At 44.0% G+C, this 22,174-nt stretch overlaps 1 protein-coding gene across 1 annotated transcript; it reads left to right on the top strand.

Annotated features, from left to right (window-relative positions):
- Positions 1–979: 979 nt before the first annotated feature.
- On the top strand, positions 980–22,174 carry adcy8 (adenylate cyclase 8 (brain)). Its single transcript, XM_053330862.1, has 5 exons — positions 980–1,053; positions 7,796–7,907; positions 8,984–9,111; positions 20,206–20,364; positions 21,856–22,174. The coding sequence occupies exons 1-5, from the start codon at positions 980–982 to the stop codon at positions 22,172–22,174; spliced, it is 792 nt and encodes a 263-aa protein (XP_053186837.1).

Below are 22,174 nucleotides of genomic sequence, written 5' to 3'. Positions count from 1 at the left end.
TCCTACTTCCTTTTATCCTTTCTTTGTTCCTTCCTTCCATCTGTCCTTCCTCCCTTTCTTCCTTCCATCTGTCCTTCCTCCCTTTCTTCCTTCTGTCCTTCCTCCCTTTCTTCCTTCTGTCCTTCCTTCCATCTGTCCTTCATCCCTTTCTTCCTTCCATCTGTCCTTCTTCCCTTTCTTACCCCGTCCTTCCTTCCATCTGTCCTTCTTCCCTTTCTTCCTTCTGTCCTTCCTTCCATCTGTCCTTCCTCCCTTTCTTCCTTCTGTCCTTCCTCCCATCTGTCCTTCCTACTTCCTTTTATCCTTTCTTTGTTCCTTCCCTCCTTTCTTCCTTCCATCTGTCCTTCCTCCCTTTCTTCCTTCTGTCCTTCCTTCCATCTGTCCTTCTTCCCTTTCTTCCTTCTGTCCTTCCTTCCATCTGTCCTTCCTACCTTTCTTCCTTCCTTCTGTCCTTCCTCCCATCTGTCCTTCCTCCCTTTCTTTCCTTCTGTCCTTCCTCCTTTTCTTTCTTCCTTCTGTCCTTCCTCTCATCTGTCCTTCTTCCCTTTCTTCCTACTGTCCTTCCTTCCATCTGTCCTTCCTGCTTCCTTTGATCCTTTCTTTCTTCCTTCCTTCCTTCTGTCCTTCCTACTTCCTTTTATCCTTTCTTTCTTTCTTCCTTCCTCCATTTCTTCCTTCTGTCCTTCCTCCCATCTGTCCTTCCTACCTTTCTTCCCTCCTTCCCTTTGCCTCTCTTTCCTTCCTTCCCTTCTTATTTCCTTCCTTTCTACCTTCTTTCCCCTCCATCTTTTTAATGATCCGGCCCACATGAGATCAAATTGGTTGATTTTTCAATGCAAACAGAGAAAACATGACTGAATAAGATCTGTTTTTTGTTTGTTCCTGATCTCTAATACGATTCATTTCTCTTCTTCCCCTGCAGGAGAGACTGGTATTATCAGTCCTGCCACGTTTTGTAGTTTTGGAAATGATCAACGACATGACAAATGTAGAGGACGAACACCTCCAGCATCAGTTCCACAGAATTTACATCCACCGCTACGAGAATGTCAGGTGAGGCTGGACTTTTCTCTCTGCTGTAACTTAAAGGCTGATAATCATAAAACAACTCTCATATGTACAGTCAAACCAACTGAGGGTTGATTCCTCTTGTCTGAATCTACTCTGTAAAGTTTAACAGTTTACTTAGAAACATTTACGAAGTCGTCAAAATTACGATGACACCTGTAGCAGCCAATATTAAGACCGATAACGTAATAATTTAAAATGTAATGTAATAAAGCCAATGACGTAAATAGTTTGCCCATTTCAAATGTAATAAAGCCAGTAATGTAATAACGTCTGATTACGCAATAATTTTGCCCGTATTTTAATGAAGTAAAGATGATAATGTAATAATTTGCCAATAACGTTATAATTTAAAAATGTAATGTAATAAAGCCAATAACATAATAACGTCTGATTACGTAATAACGACGATAATGTAATCATTTTGTCCGTTTATAACGTAATAAAAACCAATAACGTAATAATTTTGCTCGTATTGTAATGAAGTAAAAATGATAATGTAATAACTTTCCAAAAATGTAAAAATGACTGATTACGTAATAACGACCAATAACGTAATCATTTAAAATGTAATGTAATAAAGCCAATTACGTAAAAACTGCTGAATACATAATAACGACCGATAATTTCAATGCCCATTTCAAATGCAATAAAAACCAATAACTCCATTTTGACGATAATGTAATAACGATCAATAATGTAATAATTTAAAATGTAATGTAATAAAGCCAATAACGTAATAACTTGCTAATAATGTACTAACGGCCGATAATGTAATCATTTTGACCATTTCAAATGTAATAAAAACCAACAACTCCATGATGGCCGATAACATTGTTTAATGTAATAAAGACGATAACGTAATAAAAACTGATTACGTAATAATGACAGATAACATAATAAATTAAAATGTAATGTAATAAAACTGATAAGATAATAATTTTGCCCATTACAAATGTCATAAAGCCAGTAATGTAATAACGGCTGATTACGTAATAATGGCCGATAACGTAATAACTTTGCCCGTATTTTAATGAATTAAAGATGATAATGTAATAATTTGCCAATAACATTATTATGGACAATTTTGCCAGTTGTTTAATGTAATAAAGACGGTAACGTAATAAAAACCGATTGCGTAATAATTTAAAATGTAATGTAATAAAGACGGTAACGTAATAAAAAACGATTGCGTAATAATTTAAAATGTAATGTAATAAAGCCAATGACGTAAAAACATGCCAATAACATAATAAGTCGCCAATAATGTAATAACGGCTGATTACGTAATAACAACCAATAATGTAATAATTTAAAAATGTAATGTAATAAAGTCAATACTATAGTAAGTTTGACCATTTCAAATGTAACAAAAACCAATAACTCCATTATGGCCGATTTTCGCCAGTTGTTTAATGTAATAAAGACGATAACGTAATAAAAACTGATTACGTAATAATGGTCAATAACGTAATAATGACCAATAACATAATAATTTCGCCAGTTGTTTAATGTAATAAAGACGATAACTTTATAAAAACTGATTACGTAATAATGGCCAATAACGTAATAATGACCGATAACATAATAATTTCGCCAGTTGTTTAATGTAATAAAGAAGATAACGTAATAAAAACTGATTACGTAATAATGGTCAATAACGAAATAATGACCAATAACATAATAATTTCGCCAGTTGTTTAATGTAATAAAGACGATAACGTTATAAAAACTGATTACGTAATAATGGCCAATAACGTAATAATGACCAATAACATAATAAATTAAAATGTAATGTAATAAAACTGATAACATAATAATTTTGCCCATTACAAATGTAATAAAGCCAGTAATGTAATAACGGCTGATTACGTAATAACTTTGCCCGTATTTTAATGAATTAAAGATGATAATGTAATAATTTGCCAATAACATCATTATGGACAATTTTGCCAGTTGTAATAAAGACGGTAATGTAATAAAAACCGATTGCGTAATAATTTAAAATGTAATGTAGTAAAACCAATGACGTAAAAACATGCCAATAACATAATAAGTCGCCAATAATGTAATAACGGCTGATTACGTAATAACAACCAATAATGTAATAATTTAAAAATGTAACGTAATAGAACCAATAACATAATAAATTTGACCATTTCAAATGTAATAAAGCCAATAACGTAATAACGACCGATAATTTAATAATTTTGCATATTTTAAATGTAATAAAGCCAATAACGTAATAAAACCCGATAACACAATAATGACTAATATCGTCTTCGTAATGAAGCAAACAAACACAATAATAGCTGATAACGTAATAAAACCCGATAACACAATAATAGCCGATAACGTAATACGTGACCAAACTCTTCGTAATGAAGCAAGGCGTCACCCAGTGCAATAACAAAGATTTATAACAGAAGAATTTAAATATTTATCAGACTTTGTTACACACACAATAATTATTAGTAGACCAGTTTATTGTTGGTTTGACTCCAAACATGAGATTTATGGATGATTGTTGAAGGATGTAGAATATCTGAATAAACCACTAATGAGCCAAAACACACTGTTCTTTATACTGTAAGAGAGTTGCAGGAGTGTTGATGCTCCAACTTCTGCTTTAACTGATTTAAAAGCAGATATACGTCATGCCTCTTATTGCAGATCGCTTTTATTGTTCTGTATTTTTGGGTTTTCTCACTTTTTGTTGCATTGTGTCAATCCGACATTATAACGACTAAAACAAACATGAAGAGGTCTAATCTGCTCAGCCTGCAGCCTTCAGTAATCATCTTTATTTCACTGTGCTTTTTGCTGCTTTTGCCAAACTAAGACATCTATTATGAGACGGTTTATCTCTGAATCATGTGGAGGTTTCAACATTTCCCACATATGTTAAAACTAGGGCTGTCAAACGATTAATTTTTTTAATCGAGATTAATCGCAGAATTTCCATAGTTAATCGCGATTAATGGCGTTTTGAATGGCATGTTTAAAATCCTGTTATTTTCCATTTGAAGGCAGTTTTAAGCCCATAATGTAAAGCATTTCTTACCAGAGTGTCTTAACTGGGAATCAATCACGGCTCTGCTGCGACTCCCACACTCCAAAATGGTCCTTTGGTGGAGCTGAGGCTCGCTTGGCTGCACCTGGGTGTTTAGCGTGGAGGTGCTAACTCAAACTCCACGTACTCCGGTGGTAGTTAAACTCCGTTTGACACAGGTTGCATTTTACTTTTGACTTGTCAACTGAAGCGTCTGGAAGTGTTTTAAAGTTAAACAAGCCGTTCAAAAGTCCAGTAGCTCTCTTACTTTCCATCAGCGCGGTAGGTTTACTGCAGGAGGCCACTTCAAAGCATAGCGCTACAGCTAGAGGAGCCGTCTACGGGGGAGGAGAAGGGACAAAAAGGCTTGCAACATTAAAATGCGATTTTAAAAAATTAACGCGTTATGGATTGCATTAATCTAATCGACAGCCCTAGTTAAAACCCAACTAAATCCTAATTCCAGCCTTTAATCTAATCTCTACTTCCTTCTCACCAAAGCCTCAACATAGCATGATGTAATCTACATTTCAGACTCAATCGGCCATTCGCTGTCCAATAAACGTCCAATAAAATCTAAAATCTCCCCTTTAACATCCAAGCCTGGTTTCAAGGAAATCTAATCTGGGTATTGTTAATGTTTCAGGTTCGATTTCAGTCACAGTAGAGCTTGAACTTTATCAAACGGAGTCTCGTAATGTGTCAAGAGGCCTGCGGATGTGTTTCTAATTGTTGGTCTCTGAGGGCCGCTTTAAATATATTGGAATAAATTGGAATTAATATCGTCACCAACTAATTAAGACTCTTCATTTTCACAGATGTTTGGTGCCAGTTTGTGCAGAGAAAGCAACACATCACACATACAATCCATTAGCAGTTTAAATGCTTGTGCACTGCTTTATATTTTAAATGTTTTTTTTAACCCTTAAACAGGCAACATGCACCAGGAGAGACAGACTCTTTAATTAATACCCTGTTAGGAGCATGATTAGTTAAAGTGGTCCTTGTCATCTTTCTAATTAGTTGAAAAATTGAGCTGGTTTGGTAGAATTGAAGCTTGTTGGTAGAGCTATACTTTGATAAAAACGATTAAATGTGTGGTATTAATGATCAAGGAAAACACTTCTATTGATCAAATAAAACATTAAAGTCCGTGTAAAGTTAGAATAAATATGTGTTCTGAGTTTGACATACCACAGAAAAGTGTGTTGTTAACCACCCTGCCAAATTTGAATGATTAAAAAAAATCGCCAAATATATGAAATTAGGCTTCAAAGTTGTGTAAAACTCATCCGCTGAAGCCCCGCCCCCTACCAAGTGTCACCTGTCAATCAAAGTCACCACCTCAACCAGAAACATGGACGCTACGTCTGAGAGCTTTAACTCGGCTGCTAACTCAGCTGCTAGTTCGGCGGCTAGCTCAGCGGCTAACTCAGCTGCTAGCTCAACGGCTAACTCGGCTGCTAACTCGGCTACTAGCTCGGCGGCTAACTCGGCTGCTAGCTTGGCAGCTAACTCGGCTGCTAGCTCAGTGGCTAACTCAGCTAACTGGCTAACTGCAGACTGTAGTAGTAGTAGTGTGTGCTGAATGTATTTCTACCTCTACAGCAGCAGGGGCGGGTTTATGCTAATCACTAAATCCTGAACACAGAAATCTTGAAACACAGTTTGTGAAGCCTAGCTCCACAATTCAAATCTAAATGGTTGAAATGCTTTTTACACCTTTTTTAGAAATACATTTATGACCTATTTAATGTGTTTAGAAGAAAATGTATAATACCGTATCCTGGTGGAGATACAACTGAAATATATGTGTGGAAATGTTTTACTTGGGTTCAAATGAGATAAATGAATTTTCCACTCCTGCCTGTTTTATGTTTAACCCTTAAACAGACCTTACTAGTTATGTCATTTGCACTTAAAGTAAGAAAGGAAGGAAGGAAGGAAGGAAGGAAGGAAAGGAGGGAAGAAGGAAGGAAAGGAGGGAGGAAGGAAGGAAAGGAGGGAAGAAGGAAGGAAAGGAGGGAGGGAGGAAGGATGGAAGGTAGGAAGGAAAGGAGGGAAGAAGGAAGGAAAGGAGGGAAGAAGGGAAGGAAAGGAGGAAGAAGGAAGGAAAGGAAGGAAAGGAAGGAGGGAGGAAGGAAGGGAGGAAGGACAGATGAAGGAAGAAAGAAAGGAAGGACAGATGAAGGAAGGAAGAAAGGAAAGACAGATGAAGGAAGGAAGAAAGGACAGAAGGAGGGAACATTTACCCTAACAGCTCAACTTAGATCTAAGGAAGGAAGGAAGGAAGGAAGGTAGGAAGGAAAGAAGGGAAGAAGGAAGGAAAGGAGGGAGGGAGGGAGGGAGGAAGGAGGGAAGGAAGAAAGGGAGATGAAGGAAGGAAGGAAAGGAGGAAGGAAGGAAGGAAAGGAGGGAAGAAGGGAAGGAAGGAAAGGAGGAAGGAAGGAAGGAAGAAGAGAGGAAGGAAGAAAGGAAAGGAGGAAGGAAGGAAGGAAAGGAGGAAGGAAGGAAGGAAAGGAGGGAAGAAGGAAGGAAAGGAGGGAGGAAGGGAAGGAAGAGAGGAAGAAGGAAGGAAAGGAAGGAGGGAGGAAGGATGGAAGGTAGGAAGGAAAGGAGGGAAGAAGGGAAGGAAAGGAGGAAGAAGGAAGGAAAGGAAGAAGGGAGGAAGAAGGAGGGAGGAAGGAAGGAAGGAAGGACAGATGAAGGAAGGAAGAAAGGAAGGACAGATGAAGGAAGGAAGAAAGGAAGGATAGATGAAGGAAGGAAGAAAGGACAGAAGGAGGGAACATTTACCCTAACAGCTCAACTTAGATCTAAGGAAGGAAGGAAGGAAGGAAGGAAGGGAGGGAGGGAGGAAGGAAAGGAGGGAAGAAGGGAAGGAAAGGAAGGAAGGGAGGAAGGAAGGAAGAAAGGAAGGACAGATGAAGGAAGAAAGAAAGGAAGGACAGATGAAGGAAGGAAGAAAGGAAGGACAGATGAAGGAAGGAAGAAAGGACAGAAGGATGGAACATTTACCCTAACAGCTCAACTTAGATCTAAGGAAGGAAGGAAGGAAGGAAGGTTAAAGAGTCTGTATCTCCTGGTGCACGTTGTCTGTTTTATGTTTAACCCTCCTGTTGTGTTCGAGTCAAGGAAGGGAGGAAGAAGGAAGAAGGAAGAAGGAAGGAAAGGAGGGAGGGAGGGAGGAAGGAGGGAAGGAAGAAAGGGAGATGAAGGAAGGAAGGAAGGAAAGGAGGAAGGAAGGAAGGAAAGGAGGGAATAAGGGAAGGAAGGAAAGGAGGAAGGAAGGAAGGAAGGAAGAAGAGAGGAAGGAAGAAAGGAAAGGAGGAAGGAAGAAAGGAAAGGAGGAAGGAAGGAAGGAAAGGAGGAAGGAAGGAAGGAAGGAAAGGAGGGAAGAAGGAAGGAAAGGAGGGAAGAAGGGAAGGAAGGAAGGAAGGAAGAAGAAAGGAAGGAAGAAAGGAAAGAAGGAAAGGAGGGAAGAAGGGAAATAAGGAAAGGAGGAAGGAAGGAAGGAAAGGAGGGAAGAAGGGAAATAAGGAAAGGAGGAAGGAAGGAAGGGAAGGAAAGGAGGAAAGAAGGAGGGAAGGAAGGAAGGAAGGTTAAATGTTCTTGGTATTGAAAGGATGGTTTCAACCCGAATATCAAAAGTTGACATTTCCGTATTTTATTCAGCATTCTTTTCGCAGATGTTAAAGGCTTCACAAACCTCTCCACGACGCTGTCGGCTCAGGAGCTGGTGCGAATGTTGAATGAACTCTTTGCACGCTTCGACCGTCTCGCACACGTAAGTTACTTCACGTTTTTTAACCCGGATATATATATTTTTTTTTTAATTTAATTCAGGCCCCTACTGTCGTCCTCCCGTCTGTTTTGACTGTTCCTTCCTTCCTTCCTTCCTTCTCTCCTTCATTCCTTCTGTCTGTCCTTCCTCCCTCCTTCTCTCTTTCTTTCCTTCCTTCCTTCTTTCCTTCTTTCCTCCCTTCCCTCCTTCTTTCCTTCTCTTAATTTCCTCCCCCTACTTTCCCCCCTTCCTTCTTTCCTCCGTCCTACCTTCCCCTTCCTCCCTCCTTTCCTTCTTTCTTCCTACTTTTCTTCTTTCTTCCTTCCTTCTTCCTTCCTTCCTTCCTTCCTTCCTTCCTTCCTTCCTTCCTTCCTTCCTTCCATCTTTCCTTCCTTCTTTCTTTCCTTCCTCCCTCCCTCCTACCTTCCTTCTTTCCTTCCTTCCTTCCTCCCTCCTTTCCTTCTTTCTCCCGTCCTTCTTTCCTCCATCCTTCTTTCCTTCCTTCCTTCCTCCCTCCTTTCCTTCTTTCTCCCGTCCTTCCTCCCTCCTTTCCTTCTTTCTTCCTCCCTTCCATCCTTCCTTTCCTTCTTTCTTCCTCCCTTCCATCTTTCGTCCCTCCCTCTCTCCCTCCTATCTTCTTTCTTTCCTCCGTCCTTCCTTCCTTTCCTTTTTTCCTTTTCTCCCTTCCCTCCTTCCTTCCCTCCCTTCCTTCCTTCCTTCCTTCCTGCCTTCCTTCCATCTTTCCTCCCTTCCTTTGTCCATCCTTTCCTTTTCCCTTCCTTCCTTTCTTCCTTCCTTGCATCTTTCCTGCCTTCCTTCCTCCCTCCTTTCCCTCTTTCTTCCTCCCTTCCATCCTCCCTTCCTCCCTCCCTCCCTCCCTCCCTCCTGCCTTCCTTCTTTCCTTCGTCCTTCCTTGTGTGTGTGTGTGTATGTATATGTGTGTGTGTGTGTGTGTGTATGTGTGTGTGTGTGTGTGTGTGCGTGTGTGTGTGTGTGTGTGTGTGTGTGTGTGTGTGTGTGTGTGTATGTGTGTGTGTGTGTGTGTGATTTAACTGGTTTGACTGGTGTGTGTTTTCCAGGAGCACCACTGTCTCCGGATAAAGATCCTGGGAGACTGTTACTACTGTGTGTCTGGTCTACCTGAACCCAGACAGGATCACGCTCACTGCTGTGTGGAGATGGGACTCAGCATGATCAAAACCATCAGGTACTCATTTATATCATCCATTCATCCCCCCTGACTCATCATGTCTAAGTGGTGTAACCATAAAAACTTTGTACCAAATAATTCAGAAGGAAGGAAGGAAGGAAGAAAGGAAGGAAGGAAGGAAGGAAGGAAAGAAGGGAAGGAAGATTGCAGCATAAAATAATGATTTGCTTTAAAATCATTAAAAGGACATAGAGTGCAAATGAAAGATTAAAATGTAAAGTGCTTTAAAAGAGCTCAATCATAAGCACAGGAGAAGAGAAGTGTTTTTAACCTGGATTTAAAAATGATTTCAGTTCTGCTGGTAGTTTGTTCCAGTTGTGTAAAAGTTGCTTCACCATGTTTAGTTTGAACTCTGGGCTCAACTATCTGACCTGAGTCAGTAGATCTCAGAGCTCTGGGCTCAACTATCTGACCCCAGTCAGTAGATCTCAGAGCTCTGGGCTCAACTATCTGACCTGAGTCAGTAGATCTCAGAGCTCTGGGCTCAACTATCTGACCTGAGTCAGTAGATCTCAGAGCTCTGGGCTCTACTATCTGACCTGAGTCAGTAGATCTCAGAGCTCTACTGGGTTTATATTCTACTAACATGTCATTCATGTATTCTGGACCTAAACCATTCAGTGATTTGTAGACCAGTAGCAGAACTTTAAAATCTATTCTATAGCTGACTGGGAGCCAGCCAAGTAAAGTTTTAAAATATTTGGAATGCTAATTAGGACATCCAGTTTGTTTTTGATGCTTATTCGTGCATCGTTGACATCATTTTATATATTTAAAATCTATTCTATAGCTGACTGGGAGCCAGTGTAAAGACTTTAGAACTGACTGGGAACCAGTGTAAAGACTTTAGAACTGACTGGGAGCCAGTGTAAAGACTTTAGAACTGACTGGGAGCCAGTGTAAAGACTTTAGAACTGACTGGGAGCCAGTGTAAAGACTTTAGAACTGACTGGGAGCCAGTGTAAAGACTTTAGAACTGACTGGGAGCCAGTGTAAAGACTTTAGAACTGACTGGGAGCCAGTGTAAAGACTTTAGAACTGACTGGGAGCCAGTGTAAAGACTTTAGAACTGACTGGGAGCCAGTGTAAAGACTTTAGAACTGACTGGGAGCCAGTGTAAAGACTTTAGAACTGACTGGGAGCCAGTGTAAAGACTTTAGAGCTGACTGGGAGCCAGTGTAAAGACTTTAGAACTGGAGTAATGTGCTCTGATCTCTTTGCTCTGGTTAAAACTCGAGCTGCAGCGAGATATAGTTCTCTCAATTTTATTTTGGCTTTCCTCTTTTGGCTCAACATGTGATAATAAGAATGTATTCCTTACATTTGCTTCTTTTTCTTTAAGTTAAGTTTGTTATTTTACCTCGAGGTGTTGGATAGCAGTGCTGTTAAGTCTTTTTTATCTCCGTCCTCTTGCAGCGCTCGGTGCAGATCTGAAAGCAAGCTGCTCGGGAATATTTGCATTTATAAGAATTTGCCCTGTGGTCGTGTTTCCTCCAGAATATCAGTAACAAATAATGCAGTGTTCATCCATATCACACACCCATGCATCACTGGGAGGGAAGAAGGAATAATGCTGCTGATGCTATCATATATATTTTAAATGATACAACAGTGTAAAGCCTATGAAAGCCCTTCTTCCTCCCTTCCTCATTTCCTTCCTTCTTCTTCTTCCCTCCTTTCCTTCCTTCTTCCTCCCTTCCTTCCTTCTTCTTCCCTTCCTTCTTCCTTCCTCCCTTCCTTCCTCCCTCCCTTCCTCATTTCCTTCCTTCTTCTTACCTCCCTCCCTTCCTCCCTCCTTTCCTTCCTTCTTCCTTCTTCCTCCTTTCCTCATTTCCTTCCTTCTTCTTCCCTCCCTCCCTTCCTCCCTCCCTCCTTCCTTCCTCCTTTCCTTCCTTCTTCTTCCCTTCCTTCTTCCTTCCTCCCTTCCTTCCTCCCTCCTTTCCTTCCTTCTTTCTTCTTCTTCCCTCCCTCCCTTCCTCCCTCCCTCCTTCCTTCCTCCTTTCCTTCCTTCTTCCTCCCTTCCTTCTTTCCCTTCATCCATATCACACACCCATGCATCACTGGGAGGGAGGAAGGAATAATGCTGCTGATGCTATCATATATATTTTAAATGATACAACAGTGTAAAGCCCATGAATCATTGCACATAACCGACTTGTGTGTAATCTAAGCTGGTGTTGGAAAGGAGCTACGAGGCAGAAATAGTCTCCCAACGATCACGGCGTGAAGTCAATCTGCAGATAGTCATGAAACGGCTCACAGACGCTGCAGTTTGTGCTTTTTGAAGCCAGAGGCGTTTTTCATTTCCATTATCTGCTTTGTCGCTGCAGCGTTTTGGCCCCCGTGGCCCCGTGGCATCACTTTCAGCGTGACATTGAGGGAGGAGGGGACTGATTTTTTTTTTTTTTTTTTAGAGGAAAAAGAGGGATTAGTGATGGATAAGCTGTGAGATCTGTGCTGTATATTATTAAGTCAACATGGCGAGCTGCGTTACAGACAGACACTGCTGCACTGTTACTCCAGTAAGCTAAAGAAAATATCTGATAAGCTGAAGAATCGTCCATTTCTTTTTGCCAGAAGCAGTTTTTGGCTGCAGTTTACCATCATGTACTCTCCAGAATATGAGAGAGAGGAGAGGAGAGGAGCCCTGGATAATAGAAACAATAGATTCAATCATCATTTGTTTCATCTCAGACCTGCAGGCTTTTATTCTACATCCTGTATTCACATTTTAAACCTTTATTTTTACTATTGTCTTATGTTTTAATGGTGCAATGGTGATTTTTCTTAGTATTTATATTCTCTTAAGAAAAAATTAGAAATTATTAGAAATGTTGTCTGCAACCCACAGACTGTATAAAAGAAATGGACGTAACATCCGTGACGTCACCCATTGGTTTGTGGACTGCTGCTCGGAAGCCAATAGTTTCTAATCTAGGCAGCGCCATCTTGAAAATTTCAGGTGCATGCTGGGAAAAATAAAAACACGGATTCTACTTATATGGGCATGAGGCGGGCCCATGGGCGGAGCGGGGAGGTTGCTATGGTTGCGAGGGCTGGATCTGGAGGACATTGGTCAATCAACCTGTCAATCAGGACGTAGCCACGCCCTAATGCATACCCTGCTTTATCGTCACATATAAAATCAGGGAGGCCAAAATGTCCCAAATGAACATCATACTGCATTGAAGAAGGCTTTAAACTAGCGATTGAGACCATAAACACATTTTGAAAACGTTTACTGAGGTTAGAAATCAAGTGAGAAGTTGGTGAATTCTCCATTGACTTGTATAGAGACGGTCGCCCCCTGGTGGCCTTTTGATAGAATGCAGCTCTAAGTTACTTCCTGGTTGGCCTCATTTCAGAGGACCGGAACTCCCCGCCTGGATCTAGCATGCAGTTTATACACTTAACATGCTTAACCTGCAGCTGTAATACATATATAATGCTATAATGTTAGCAGTTAGCATCTGGCCAGTTCACTTAAGGAGGACTGGGCCTTTAAGGTGGACTCAGCCTGAAGGGAAACACTGAGGCAGATGGTGGAGAGAGGAAAATTGAATCAAATTACCAGAAACGTTGTCTTAATCTGTGAGAGACTCTGGTAATAAATCACACCAGGAACTTCTTAATTTAACCTGAGAAGGTGGAAGGGATATTTTTATTTAATTATTTGAGCTTGTTAACGTCGGAGACAGAGAGGAAGAAAGGTTGTAATAATACGAGAGGCAGAGTTTCTCCGTGTTGTCAGATTCAATCAAACTTCACCTGAACACAATTTATTCCACTTCCAGAAACAAAATCAAACCTGAGAGTAAAAACAAAAAGGATTGTATTTTTCATGCAGCTCGTGTGCTGATCCTTTCCTTCCTTCTTCCTCCCTTCCTTCCTTCTTCCTCCCTTCCTTCTTCCTTCCTCCCTTCCTTCCTCATTTCCTTCCTTCTTTTTCCCTTCCTCCCTCCCTCTTTACTTACTCCTTTCCTTCCTTCTTCATCCCTTCCTTCCTCCTTTTCTTCCTTCTTCCTCCCTTCCTTCCTTCTTACTCCCTTCCTTCTTCCTTCCTCCCTTCTTTCCTCCGTCCCTTCCTCATTTCCTTCCTTTTCTTCCTTTTTCCTCCATTCCTTCCTTCTTACTCCCTTCCTTCTTCCTTCCTCCCTTCTTTCCTCCCTCCCTTCCTCATTTCCTTCCTTCTTCTTCCCTCCCTCCCTCCCTTCCTCCCTTCCTTCCTTTTCTTCCTTTTTCCTCCATTCCTTCCTACTTACTCCCTTCCTTCTTCCTTCCTCCCTTCTTTCCTCCGTCCCTTCCTCATTTCCTTCCTTTTCTTCCTTTTTCCTCCATTCCTTCCTTCTTACTCCCTTCCTTCTTCCTTCCTCCCTTCTTTCCTCCCTCCCTTCCTCATTTCCTTCCTTCTTCTTCCCTCCCTCCCTCCCTTCCTCCCTTCCTTCCTTTTCTTCCTTTTTCCTCCATTCCTTCCTACTTACTCCCTTCCTTCTTCCTTCCTCCCTTCTTTCCTCCCTCCCTTCCTCATTTCCTTCCTTTTCTTCCTTCTTCCTCCCTTCCTTCCTTCTTCCTCCCTTCCTTCTTCCTTCCTCCCTTCCTTCCTCCCTCTCTTCCTCATTTCTTTCCTTCTTCTTCCCTCCCTCCCTCCCTTCCTCCCTCCCTCTTTCCTTTCTCCTTTCCTTCCTTCTTACTCCCTTCCTTCTTCCTTCCTCCCTTCTTTCCTACCTTCCTTCCTCATTTCCTTCCAGTAATGCATCATCACTGAGTCCCTGATACTTATTTTATTGCTTGTGTACTTATATTTTTATCCACTTGCTGCAATGCTGTACATTTCCCCTCTTTGGGACTAATGAAGGAATAATTGACCAAATTAAAGGTGTAATATTTCATTTTTTTCTAATAATCAGATGATGAGATGTGGTGCATAATAGCCAAACATATGCAAAATAATTCAGTCCTATGTAATACTCTATATCAGAGGTGTCAAACTCATCTTCATTCAAGAGCCACATACAGCCCAATGTGATCTTATGAAGGAAGGAAGACAGATGGAAGGAAGGAAGAGAAGATGGAAGGAAGGGAGGAAGGAAGGAAGGAAGAGGAGAGAAGATGGTAAGGAAAGATGGAAGGAAGGGAAGACAGGAAGAAAAGATGGAAGGGAAGACAGATATTGAAGGAAGCAAGGGAGGAAGGACAGATGGAAGGAAGAGGAGAGATGATGGTAAGGAAAGATGGAAGGAAGGAAGGAAGGAAGGAAGGAGAGATTGAAGGAAGCAAGGGAGAAAGGACAGATGGAAGGAAGAGGAGAGATGATGGTAAGGAAAGATGGAAGGAAGGAAGGAAGGAAGGAAGACAGATGGAAGGATGGAAGGGAAGATCGAAGGAAGGGAGGAAGGATGGAAGGGAAAGGGAGGATCTAAATGGAAGAGAATAAGATGAAAAGAGCAGGATTTATACATTTATTATTATTATTAAAGATAATAATTGAAGTTTAGGTTATGCAACATGTCAGGTCAGCGATCACAGATGTGCAAATATCAGGGTTTTTTCTTCTACTTCAAACCTGCAGAGCCTGAAGAGACATCATCATCATCATCATCATCATCATCATCATTACATGATTCTCTATTTTCTCCTGGTTAACACTTCTATTCATACATGGAGAGTCTCCTGAGTCGAGATTGCATCATCGCTGAGTCCCTCATACTCATTTTATTGCTTGTGTACTTATATGTACACGGAAAGTATGGAAAGAAGGAAGGACAGAAGGAAGGAAAGAGGGAAGGAAGAAAGGAAGGACAGAAGGAAGGAAGGAAGGAAAAAAGGAAAGAAGGAAGGAGGGACAGATGGAAGAAAGGAAGGAATGAAAGAGGGAAGGAAGGAAAAAAGGAAAGAAGGTAGGAGGGACAGATGGAAGAAAGGAAGGAATGAAAGAGGGAAGGAAGGACAGATGGAAGGAAGGAAGGAAGGAAGGAAAGAAGGAAAAAAGGAAAGAAGGAAGGAGGGACAGATGGAAGGAAGGAAAGAAGGAAAGAAAGAAGGAAAAAAGGAAAGAAGTAAGGAGGGACAGATGGAAGGAAGGAAGGAATGAAAGAGGGAAGGAAGGACAGATGGAAGGACGGAAGGAAGGAAAGAAGGAAGGAAGGAAGGAAGGAAAAAAGGATAGAAGGAAGGAGGGACAGATGGAAGAAAGGAAGGAATGAAAGAGGGAAGGAAGGAAAAAAGGAAAGAAGGTAGGAGGGACAGATGGAAGAAAGGAAGGAATGAAAGAGGGAAGGAAGGACAGATGGAAGGAAGGAAGGAAGGAAGGAAAGAAGGAAAAAAGGAAAGAAGGAAGGAGGGACAGATGGAAGGAAGGAAAGAAGGAAAGAAAGAAGGAAAAAAGGAAAGAAGTAAGGAGGGACAGATGGAAGGAAGGAAGGAATGAAAGAGGGAAGGAAGGACAGATGGAAGGACGGAAGGAAGGAAAGAAGGAAGGAAGGAAGGAAGGAAAAAAGGATAGAAGGAAGGTTTTCTTCTTCTACTTGAAACCTGCAGAGCCTGAACAGACATCATCATCATCATCATCATCATCATCATCATAATCATCATCATTATTACATGAGTCTCTATTTTCTCCTGTTTAACATGCAGGCTACTTCTAGTTCTTGTCTTTGTGCACATTTAATAAACCTGCATTTAATAACTGCTCATGTACTTTTATTTTATTATATATCTCTCGTATATATATCTCATTTTTTATTCCTTTGATGATGATGATGATGATGATAGTTGTGTTTGCAGGAGAGAGAGAGAGAGAGATAATTGCATCTATTAAGCTCAGCGTTGTTCAGTGTAGTGGCTCGGTCATCAGCGGGGGGGCCGAGGCTCAGCTGGGAGAGCAGATCGGCCACATGTCCACGAGTCCTCGGGGCGAGACATGAACCGACGGACAGCCGAGCACCTAGGAGGAAGGAAGGACAGGAGGAAGGAAGGAAGGAATGAAAGAGGGAAGGAAGGAAGGAATGAAAGAGGGAAGGAAGGAAGGAAGAAAGGAAGGACAGAAGGAAGGACAGATGGAAAGAAGGAAGGAGGGACAGATGGAAGGAAGGAAGGAAGGAAGGAATGAAAGAGGGAAGGAAAGAAGGAAAGACAGATGGAAAGAAGGAAGGAAGGAAGGAAGAACAGATGGAAGGAAGGAAGGAAGGAATGATGGACAGAAGGAAAGAAGGAAGGAAAAAAGGAATGAAGGAAGGAGGGACAGATGGAAGGAAGGAAGGAATGAAAGAGGGAAGGAAGGAAGGACAGAAGGAAGGAAGGAAGGAAAAAAGGAAAAAAGGAAGGAGGGACAGATGGAAGGAAGGAAGGAATGAAAGAGGGAAGGGAGGAAGGAAGGACAGAAGGAAGGAAGGAAGGAAGGAATAAAAAAAGGAAAGAAGGAAGGAAGGAAGGAAGGAAGGGCAGATGGAAAGAAGGAAGGAAGGACAGAAGGAAGGAAGGAAGAACAGATGGAAGGAAGGAGAAATGGAATCATCATCATCATGACTAACTTGAGTTTTAGTTTACAGCCTCGGGTGTCGCTCGGCAACACCTGTCACAAAACTCCCAGCATGCCTTTCACCTCACATTCATCAGCGCTTGTTATGAAGCGTGAAATGAGTCCGTGAGGCAGCGGCGGCCGTGACGGAGCCGTCTGCTCTTCACTCGCTTTTATCTCACGCTCTTTGTGTTTGGGAATAATATGAAGTATGAAATGAGACACACATTTATTACGGAGCGTGTGAGGACGGATGGAAGAAAGGAAGGAATGAAGGAAGGACAGATGGAAGGAAGGACAGAAGGAAGGAAGGACAGATGGAAGGATGGACAGAAGGAAGGAACGAAGGAAGGACAGAAGGAAGGACGGAAGGAATGAAGGAAAGAGGGACAGTTGGAAGAAAGGAAGGAAGAAAAAAGGAAAGAAGGAAGGAGGGACAGATGGACGGAAGGAATGAATGAAAGAGGGAGGGAAGGAAGGAAGGAATGATGGAATGATGGAAAGACAGAAGGAAGGAAGGAAGGAAGGACAGATGGAAGGAAGGAAAAAAGGAAAGAAGGAAGGAGGGACAGATAGAAGGAAGGAGGGAAAGACAGATGGAAAAAAGGAAGGAAGGAATGAAGGACAAATGGAAGGAAGGACAGAAGGAAGGAAGGAAGGAAGGAAAGAAGGAAGGACAGATGGAAGGAAGGACAGAAGGAAGGAACGAAGGAAGGACAGAAGGAATGAAGGAAAGAGGGACAGTTGGAAGAAAGGAAGGAAGAAAAAAAGGAAAGAAGGAAGGAAGGACAGATGGAAGAAAGGATGTAAGGAAAAAAGGAAAGAAGGAAGGAGGGACAGATGGAAGGAAGGAATGAATGAAAGAGGGAAGGAAGGAAGGAATGATGGAATGATGGAAAGACAGAAGGAAGGAAGGAAGGAAGGACAGATGGAAGGAAGGAAAGAAGGAAGGAGGGACAGATGGGAGGAAGGAAGGAAGGAATGACAGATGGAAGGAAGGAAAAAGGAAAGAAGGAAGGAAGGACAGATAGAAGGAAGGAGGGAAGGACAGATGGAAGGAAGGAATGAAAGACGGAAGGAAGGAAGGAATGAAGGAAAGAAGGAAGGAAGGAAAGAAGGACAGTTGGAAGAAAGGAAATGATGGAAAGAAGGAAGGAAGGAAGGAATGAAAGAGGGAAGGAAGGAAGGAAAAAGGAAAGGAAGGAAGGAGGGACAGAAGGAAGGAGGGAAAGACAGATGGAAAGAACGAAGGAAGGAGGAGCGTGTGATGCTCACGCCCGTTGCCCGTGCTCGTGCCCGTGCTCGTGCTCGTGCCCCGTGCTCGTGCCCGTGCTCGTGCCCGTGCTCGTGCCCGTGCCCGTGCCCGTGCCCGTGGCCTCGTGCCCGTGCTCGTGCCCGTGCTCGTGCCCGTGCCCGTGCTCGTGCCCGTGCTCGTGCTCGTGCTCGTGCCCGTGCCCGTGCTCGTGCTTGTGCTCGTGCCCGTGCCCGTGCCCGTGCCCGTGCCCTTGCCCGTGCTCGTGCCCGTGCTCGTGCCCGTGCTCGTGCCCGTGCTCGTTGCTCGTGCCCGTGCTCGTGCCCGTGCTCGTGCCCGTGCTCGTGCCGTGCCCGTGCCCGTGCCCGTGCTCGTGCCCGTGCTCGTGCCCGTGCTCGTGCCCGTGCCCGTGCTCGTGCCCGTGCTCGTGCTCGTGCTCGTGCCCGTGCCCGTGCTCGTGCTTGTGCTCGTGCCCGTGCCCGTGCCCGTGCCCGTGCCCTTGCCCGTGCCCGTGCCCGTGCTCGTGTTTTTGTTTTGTTTCATTTCCTGTTGGATTTCTGAATAATGTTAGTTTGGAGTTATCTCTGTTCTGTTGCACCAAAGCTCAGTTTCATGTTTATTAGTGCTCACAGACACAGTAAACATCCCCCCCCACTCACCCCATCCTCCTCACCCCCCCCCAAGCTCCTCAACCCCCCCCCGCACCACCCCTTCTGTCCATCATTCCTCCCTTCCTCCCTTCTGTCCTTCCTTCTCTTCCTTCCTTCCTTCTTTCTTTCCTTTTTTCCTTCCTTCCTTCCTTCTGTTCTTCCTTCCTTCCTTCATTCCATCTGTCTTTCCTTCCTTCCATCTGTCCTTCCTTCCTTCCTTCTGTCCTTCCTCCCTTCCTCCCTTCCTCCCTCCATCCTTCCTTCCTTCCTTCCTTCCTTCTGTCCTTCCTTCCATCCTTCTGTCCCTCATATCTCCCTTCCTTCCATCTCTGTCCTTCTTTCCTTCCTGCTGTTCTTCCTTCTGTCCTATTTCTTCTGTTTTTCACACAGACACAGTAAACACCCCCCCCACCCCCCCCCACCCCCCCACCCCCTTATCCCCCCTCCTCAGCCCCCCCCCTCTGAACATTTGCCCTTAAAGTGAAGAGCACAGAACTTTAATAGATATAATAAACATGAATAAATCTTTATTTCCACCGACAGCCATTATTACTGTTATCAATTTAAAGATTCATTATATTACAAACTGTTATCCAGTGTTCCTTCCTTCCTTGCTTCTTCCCTCTTTCATTCCTTCCTTCCTTCCTTCTGTTCTTCCTTCCTTCTGTCCTTCCTTCCTTCTGTTCTTCCTTCCTTCTGTTCTTCCTTCCTTCTGTCCTTCCTTCCATCCTTCCTGCCTTCTGGTCTTCCTTCCTTCCTTCTGTTCTTCCTTCCTTCCTTCCTTCCTTCCTTCCTTCCTTCCTTCCTTCCTTCCTTCTGTCCTTCCTTCCTTCCTTCCTTCTGTTCTTCCTTCCTTCTGTCCTTCCTTCCTTCTGTCCTTCCTTCTGTTCTTCCTTCCTTCTGTTCTTCCTTCTGTTCTTTCTTCTTCCTTCCTTCCTTCTGTTCTTCCTTCCTTCTGTTCTTCCTTCATTCTGTCCTTCCTTCCATCCTTCCTTCCTTCTGTTCTTCCTTCTGTTCTTCCTTCCTTCCTTCCTTCTTTCCTTCTGTCCTTCCTTCCCTCTTTTATTCCTTCCTCCTTTCCATCTGTCCTCCCTTCCTTCTTTCCTTCCTTCCTTCCTTCCTTCCTTCCTTCCTTCCTTCCACCTGTCCTTCCTTCATTCCTTTTTTCTTCCTTCCATCTGTCCTTCCTTGCTTCCTTCCTTCTGTCCTTCTGTCCTTCCTTCCTTCCTTCCTTCTTTCCTTCTGTCCTTCCTTCCTTCTTTCCTTCCCTTCCTTCCTTCCTTCATTCCATTTGTCCTTCCTTCCTTCCTTCTTTCCTTCTGTCCATCAATCCTTCTTTCTTTCCTTCTTTCCTTCTGTCCATCATTCCGTCCTTCCTTCCTTCCTTATTTCCTTTTGTCCATCAATCCTTCCTTCCTTCCTTATTTCCTTCTGTCCATCATTGCTTCTTTCCTTCCTTCCTTCCTTCTTTCCTTCCTTCCCTTCCTTCTTCCTCAGCTCTACTTGTCAAATGATCCTTTTTTTTTATAATAGAGAAGAAATAAAACAGCTCCAATGTATTAAAGTATGTTTCCAACTTTAACACATCTTGTCCTCTTCCTTCCTTCCTTTCTTTCTTTCTTCCTTCCTCTCTTTCTTCCTCTCTTTCTTTCTTTCTTCCTCTCTTCCTTCAGATATGTAAGATCACGTACGAAACACGACATCGACATGCGTATTGGGATCCACTCGGGCTCGGTGCTGTGTGGCGTGTTGGGACTCAGGAAGTGGCAGTTCGACGTTTGGTCCTGGGACGTCGACATCGCTAACAAGCTGGAGTCTGGAGGAATCCCTGGGTCAGTACACCCAAAGAGTCCAAGAGTCAAGGAAGGAAGGGAGGAAGGGAAGAAGGGAGGAAGGAAGGAAGGGAGGGAGGAAGAGAGGGAGGGAGGAAGGGAGGGAGGAAGAGAGGAAGGGAGGAAAGGAGGGAGGAAGACAGGAAGGGAGGAAAGGAGGGAGGAAGGAAGGGAGGAAGGAAGGGAGGGAGGAAGAAAGGAAGGGAGGGAGGGAGGAAGGAAGGAAGGAAAGGAGGGAGGAAGGGAGGGAGGGGAGGAAGGAGGGAGGAAGGTATGGAGGAAGGGAGGAAGGAAAGGAGGGAGGGAGGGAGGAAGGAAAGGAAGGGAAGAAGGGAGGGAGGAAGGGAGGGAGGGAGGAAGGAAGGAAAGGAGGGAGGAAGGGAGGGAGGAGGAAGGAAGGGAGGGAGGAAGGAAGGAAAGGAGGGAGGAAGGGAGGAAGGGAGGGAGGGAGGAAGGGAGGAAGAGAGGAAGGGAGGAAAGGAGGGAGGAAGGTAGGGAGGAAGGAAGGAAAGTATGGAGGAAGGGAGGAAGGAAAGGAGGGAGGGAGGAAGGGAGGGAGGAGGAATGGGAGGGAGGAAGGGAGGAAGGGGAGGAAAGGAGGGAGGAAGGGAGGGAGGAAGGAAAGGAGGGAGGAAGGGAGGGAGGAAGAAAGGAAGGAAAGGAGGGAGGAAGAGAGGAAGGGAGGAAAGGAGAGAGGAAGGGAGGGAGGAAGGGAGGGAGGAGGAAGGAAGGGAGGGAGGAAGGAAGGGAGGAAAGGAGGGAGGAAGGGAGGGAGGAAGGGGAGGGAGGAGGAAGGAAGGGAGGGAGGAAGGAAGGAAAGGAGGGAGGAAGGGAGGGAGGAGGAAGGAAGGGAGGGAGGAAGGAAGGAAAGGAGGGAGGAAGGGAGGGAGGAAGAAAGGAAGGAAAGGAGGGAGGAAGGGAGGGAGGGAGGAAGGGAGGAAGAGAGGAAAGGAGGGAGGAAGGTAGGGAGGAAGGAAGGAAAGTATGGAGGAAGGGAGGAAGGAAAGGAGGGAGGGGAGGAAGGGAGGGAGGAGGAAGGGAGGGAGGAAGGGAGGAAGGGAGGAAAGGAGGGAGGAAGGGAGGAGGAGAGTTGTTTAGACTTTATTAGATTCTAACTAGTGCTGGGTATCTTTTAACCCTCCTGTTGTCCTTCCTTCCTTCCTTCCTTCCTTCCTTCCTTCCTTCCTCCTTCCTTCCTTCCTTCCTTCCTTCCTTCCTTCCTTCCTCCCTTCCTCCCTTCCTTCTTTCTTTCCTTCTTCCATCCTTCCATCCTTCCTTTCCTTCCTTTCCTTCCATCCTTCCTTCCTTCCTTCCTTCTTCCTTGAGGACAACAGGAGAGTTTAAAAGACAAAAAGACAAATAGAATAAAAACACTATAAACATTTCAGTTCTCATTTGTTCCCCTCTCTCTCTCTCTCTCTCTTTCTCTCTCTCTCTCTCTCTCTCTCTCTCTCTCTCTCTCTCTCTCTCCATCTTCTTTCTCCCTACCAGGCGGATCCACATCTCCAAAGCGGCGCTGGACTGCCTGAACGGCGACTACGAGGTGGAGGAGGGCCACGGCAAGGACCGCAACGACTTCCTGCGGCGCCACAACATCAAGACGTACCTGATCAAGCAGCCGGAGGAGAGTCTGCTCACGCTGCCCGAGGACATCATGAAGGAGGCGGCCAGCTCGGCGGACCGGCGGGCCAGCAGCACCACCTTCAACGAGGCGTCATGGAGCCCCGAGCTTCCCTTCGACAACATCGTGGGGAAGCAGAACGTAAGTCCCGCCTCCGCTCCGATGTTCGTGTCGTTGGTCACACTGTGA

Source organism: Scomber japonicus, chromosome 12 (genome assembly GCF_027409825.1).
Source record: "Scomber japonicus isolate fScoJap1 chromosome 12, fScoJap1.pri, whole genome shotgun sequence".
Classification (NCBI taxonomy): Eukaryota; Metazoa; Chordata; class Actinopteri; order Scombriformes; family Scombridae; genus Scomber; species Scomber japonicus.
Note: the sequence above shows the minus strand (reverse complement) of the source record. Positions and strands in the feature narration are given on the sequence as shown.

Bases quoted from the DNA above. Each gene is read 5' to 3' on its own strand.
- adcy8 (XM_053330862.1), top strand. From the start codon at position 980: ATGACAAATGTAGAGGACGAACACCTCCAGCATCAGTTCCACAGAATT. The intron at 9,112-20,205 runs GTACTCATTTAT...CTCTTCCTTCAG, and splicing joins AGCATGATCAAAACCATCAG to ATATGTAAGATCACGTACGA. The intron at 20,365-21,855 runs GTCAGTACACCC...TCTCCCTACCAG, and splicing joins GAGTCTGGAGGAATCCCTGG to GCGGATCCACATCTCCAAAG.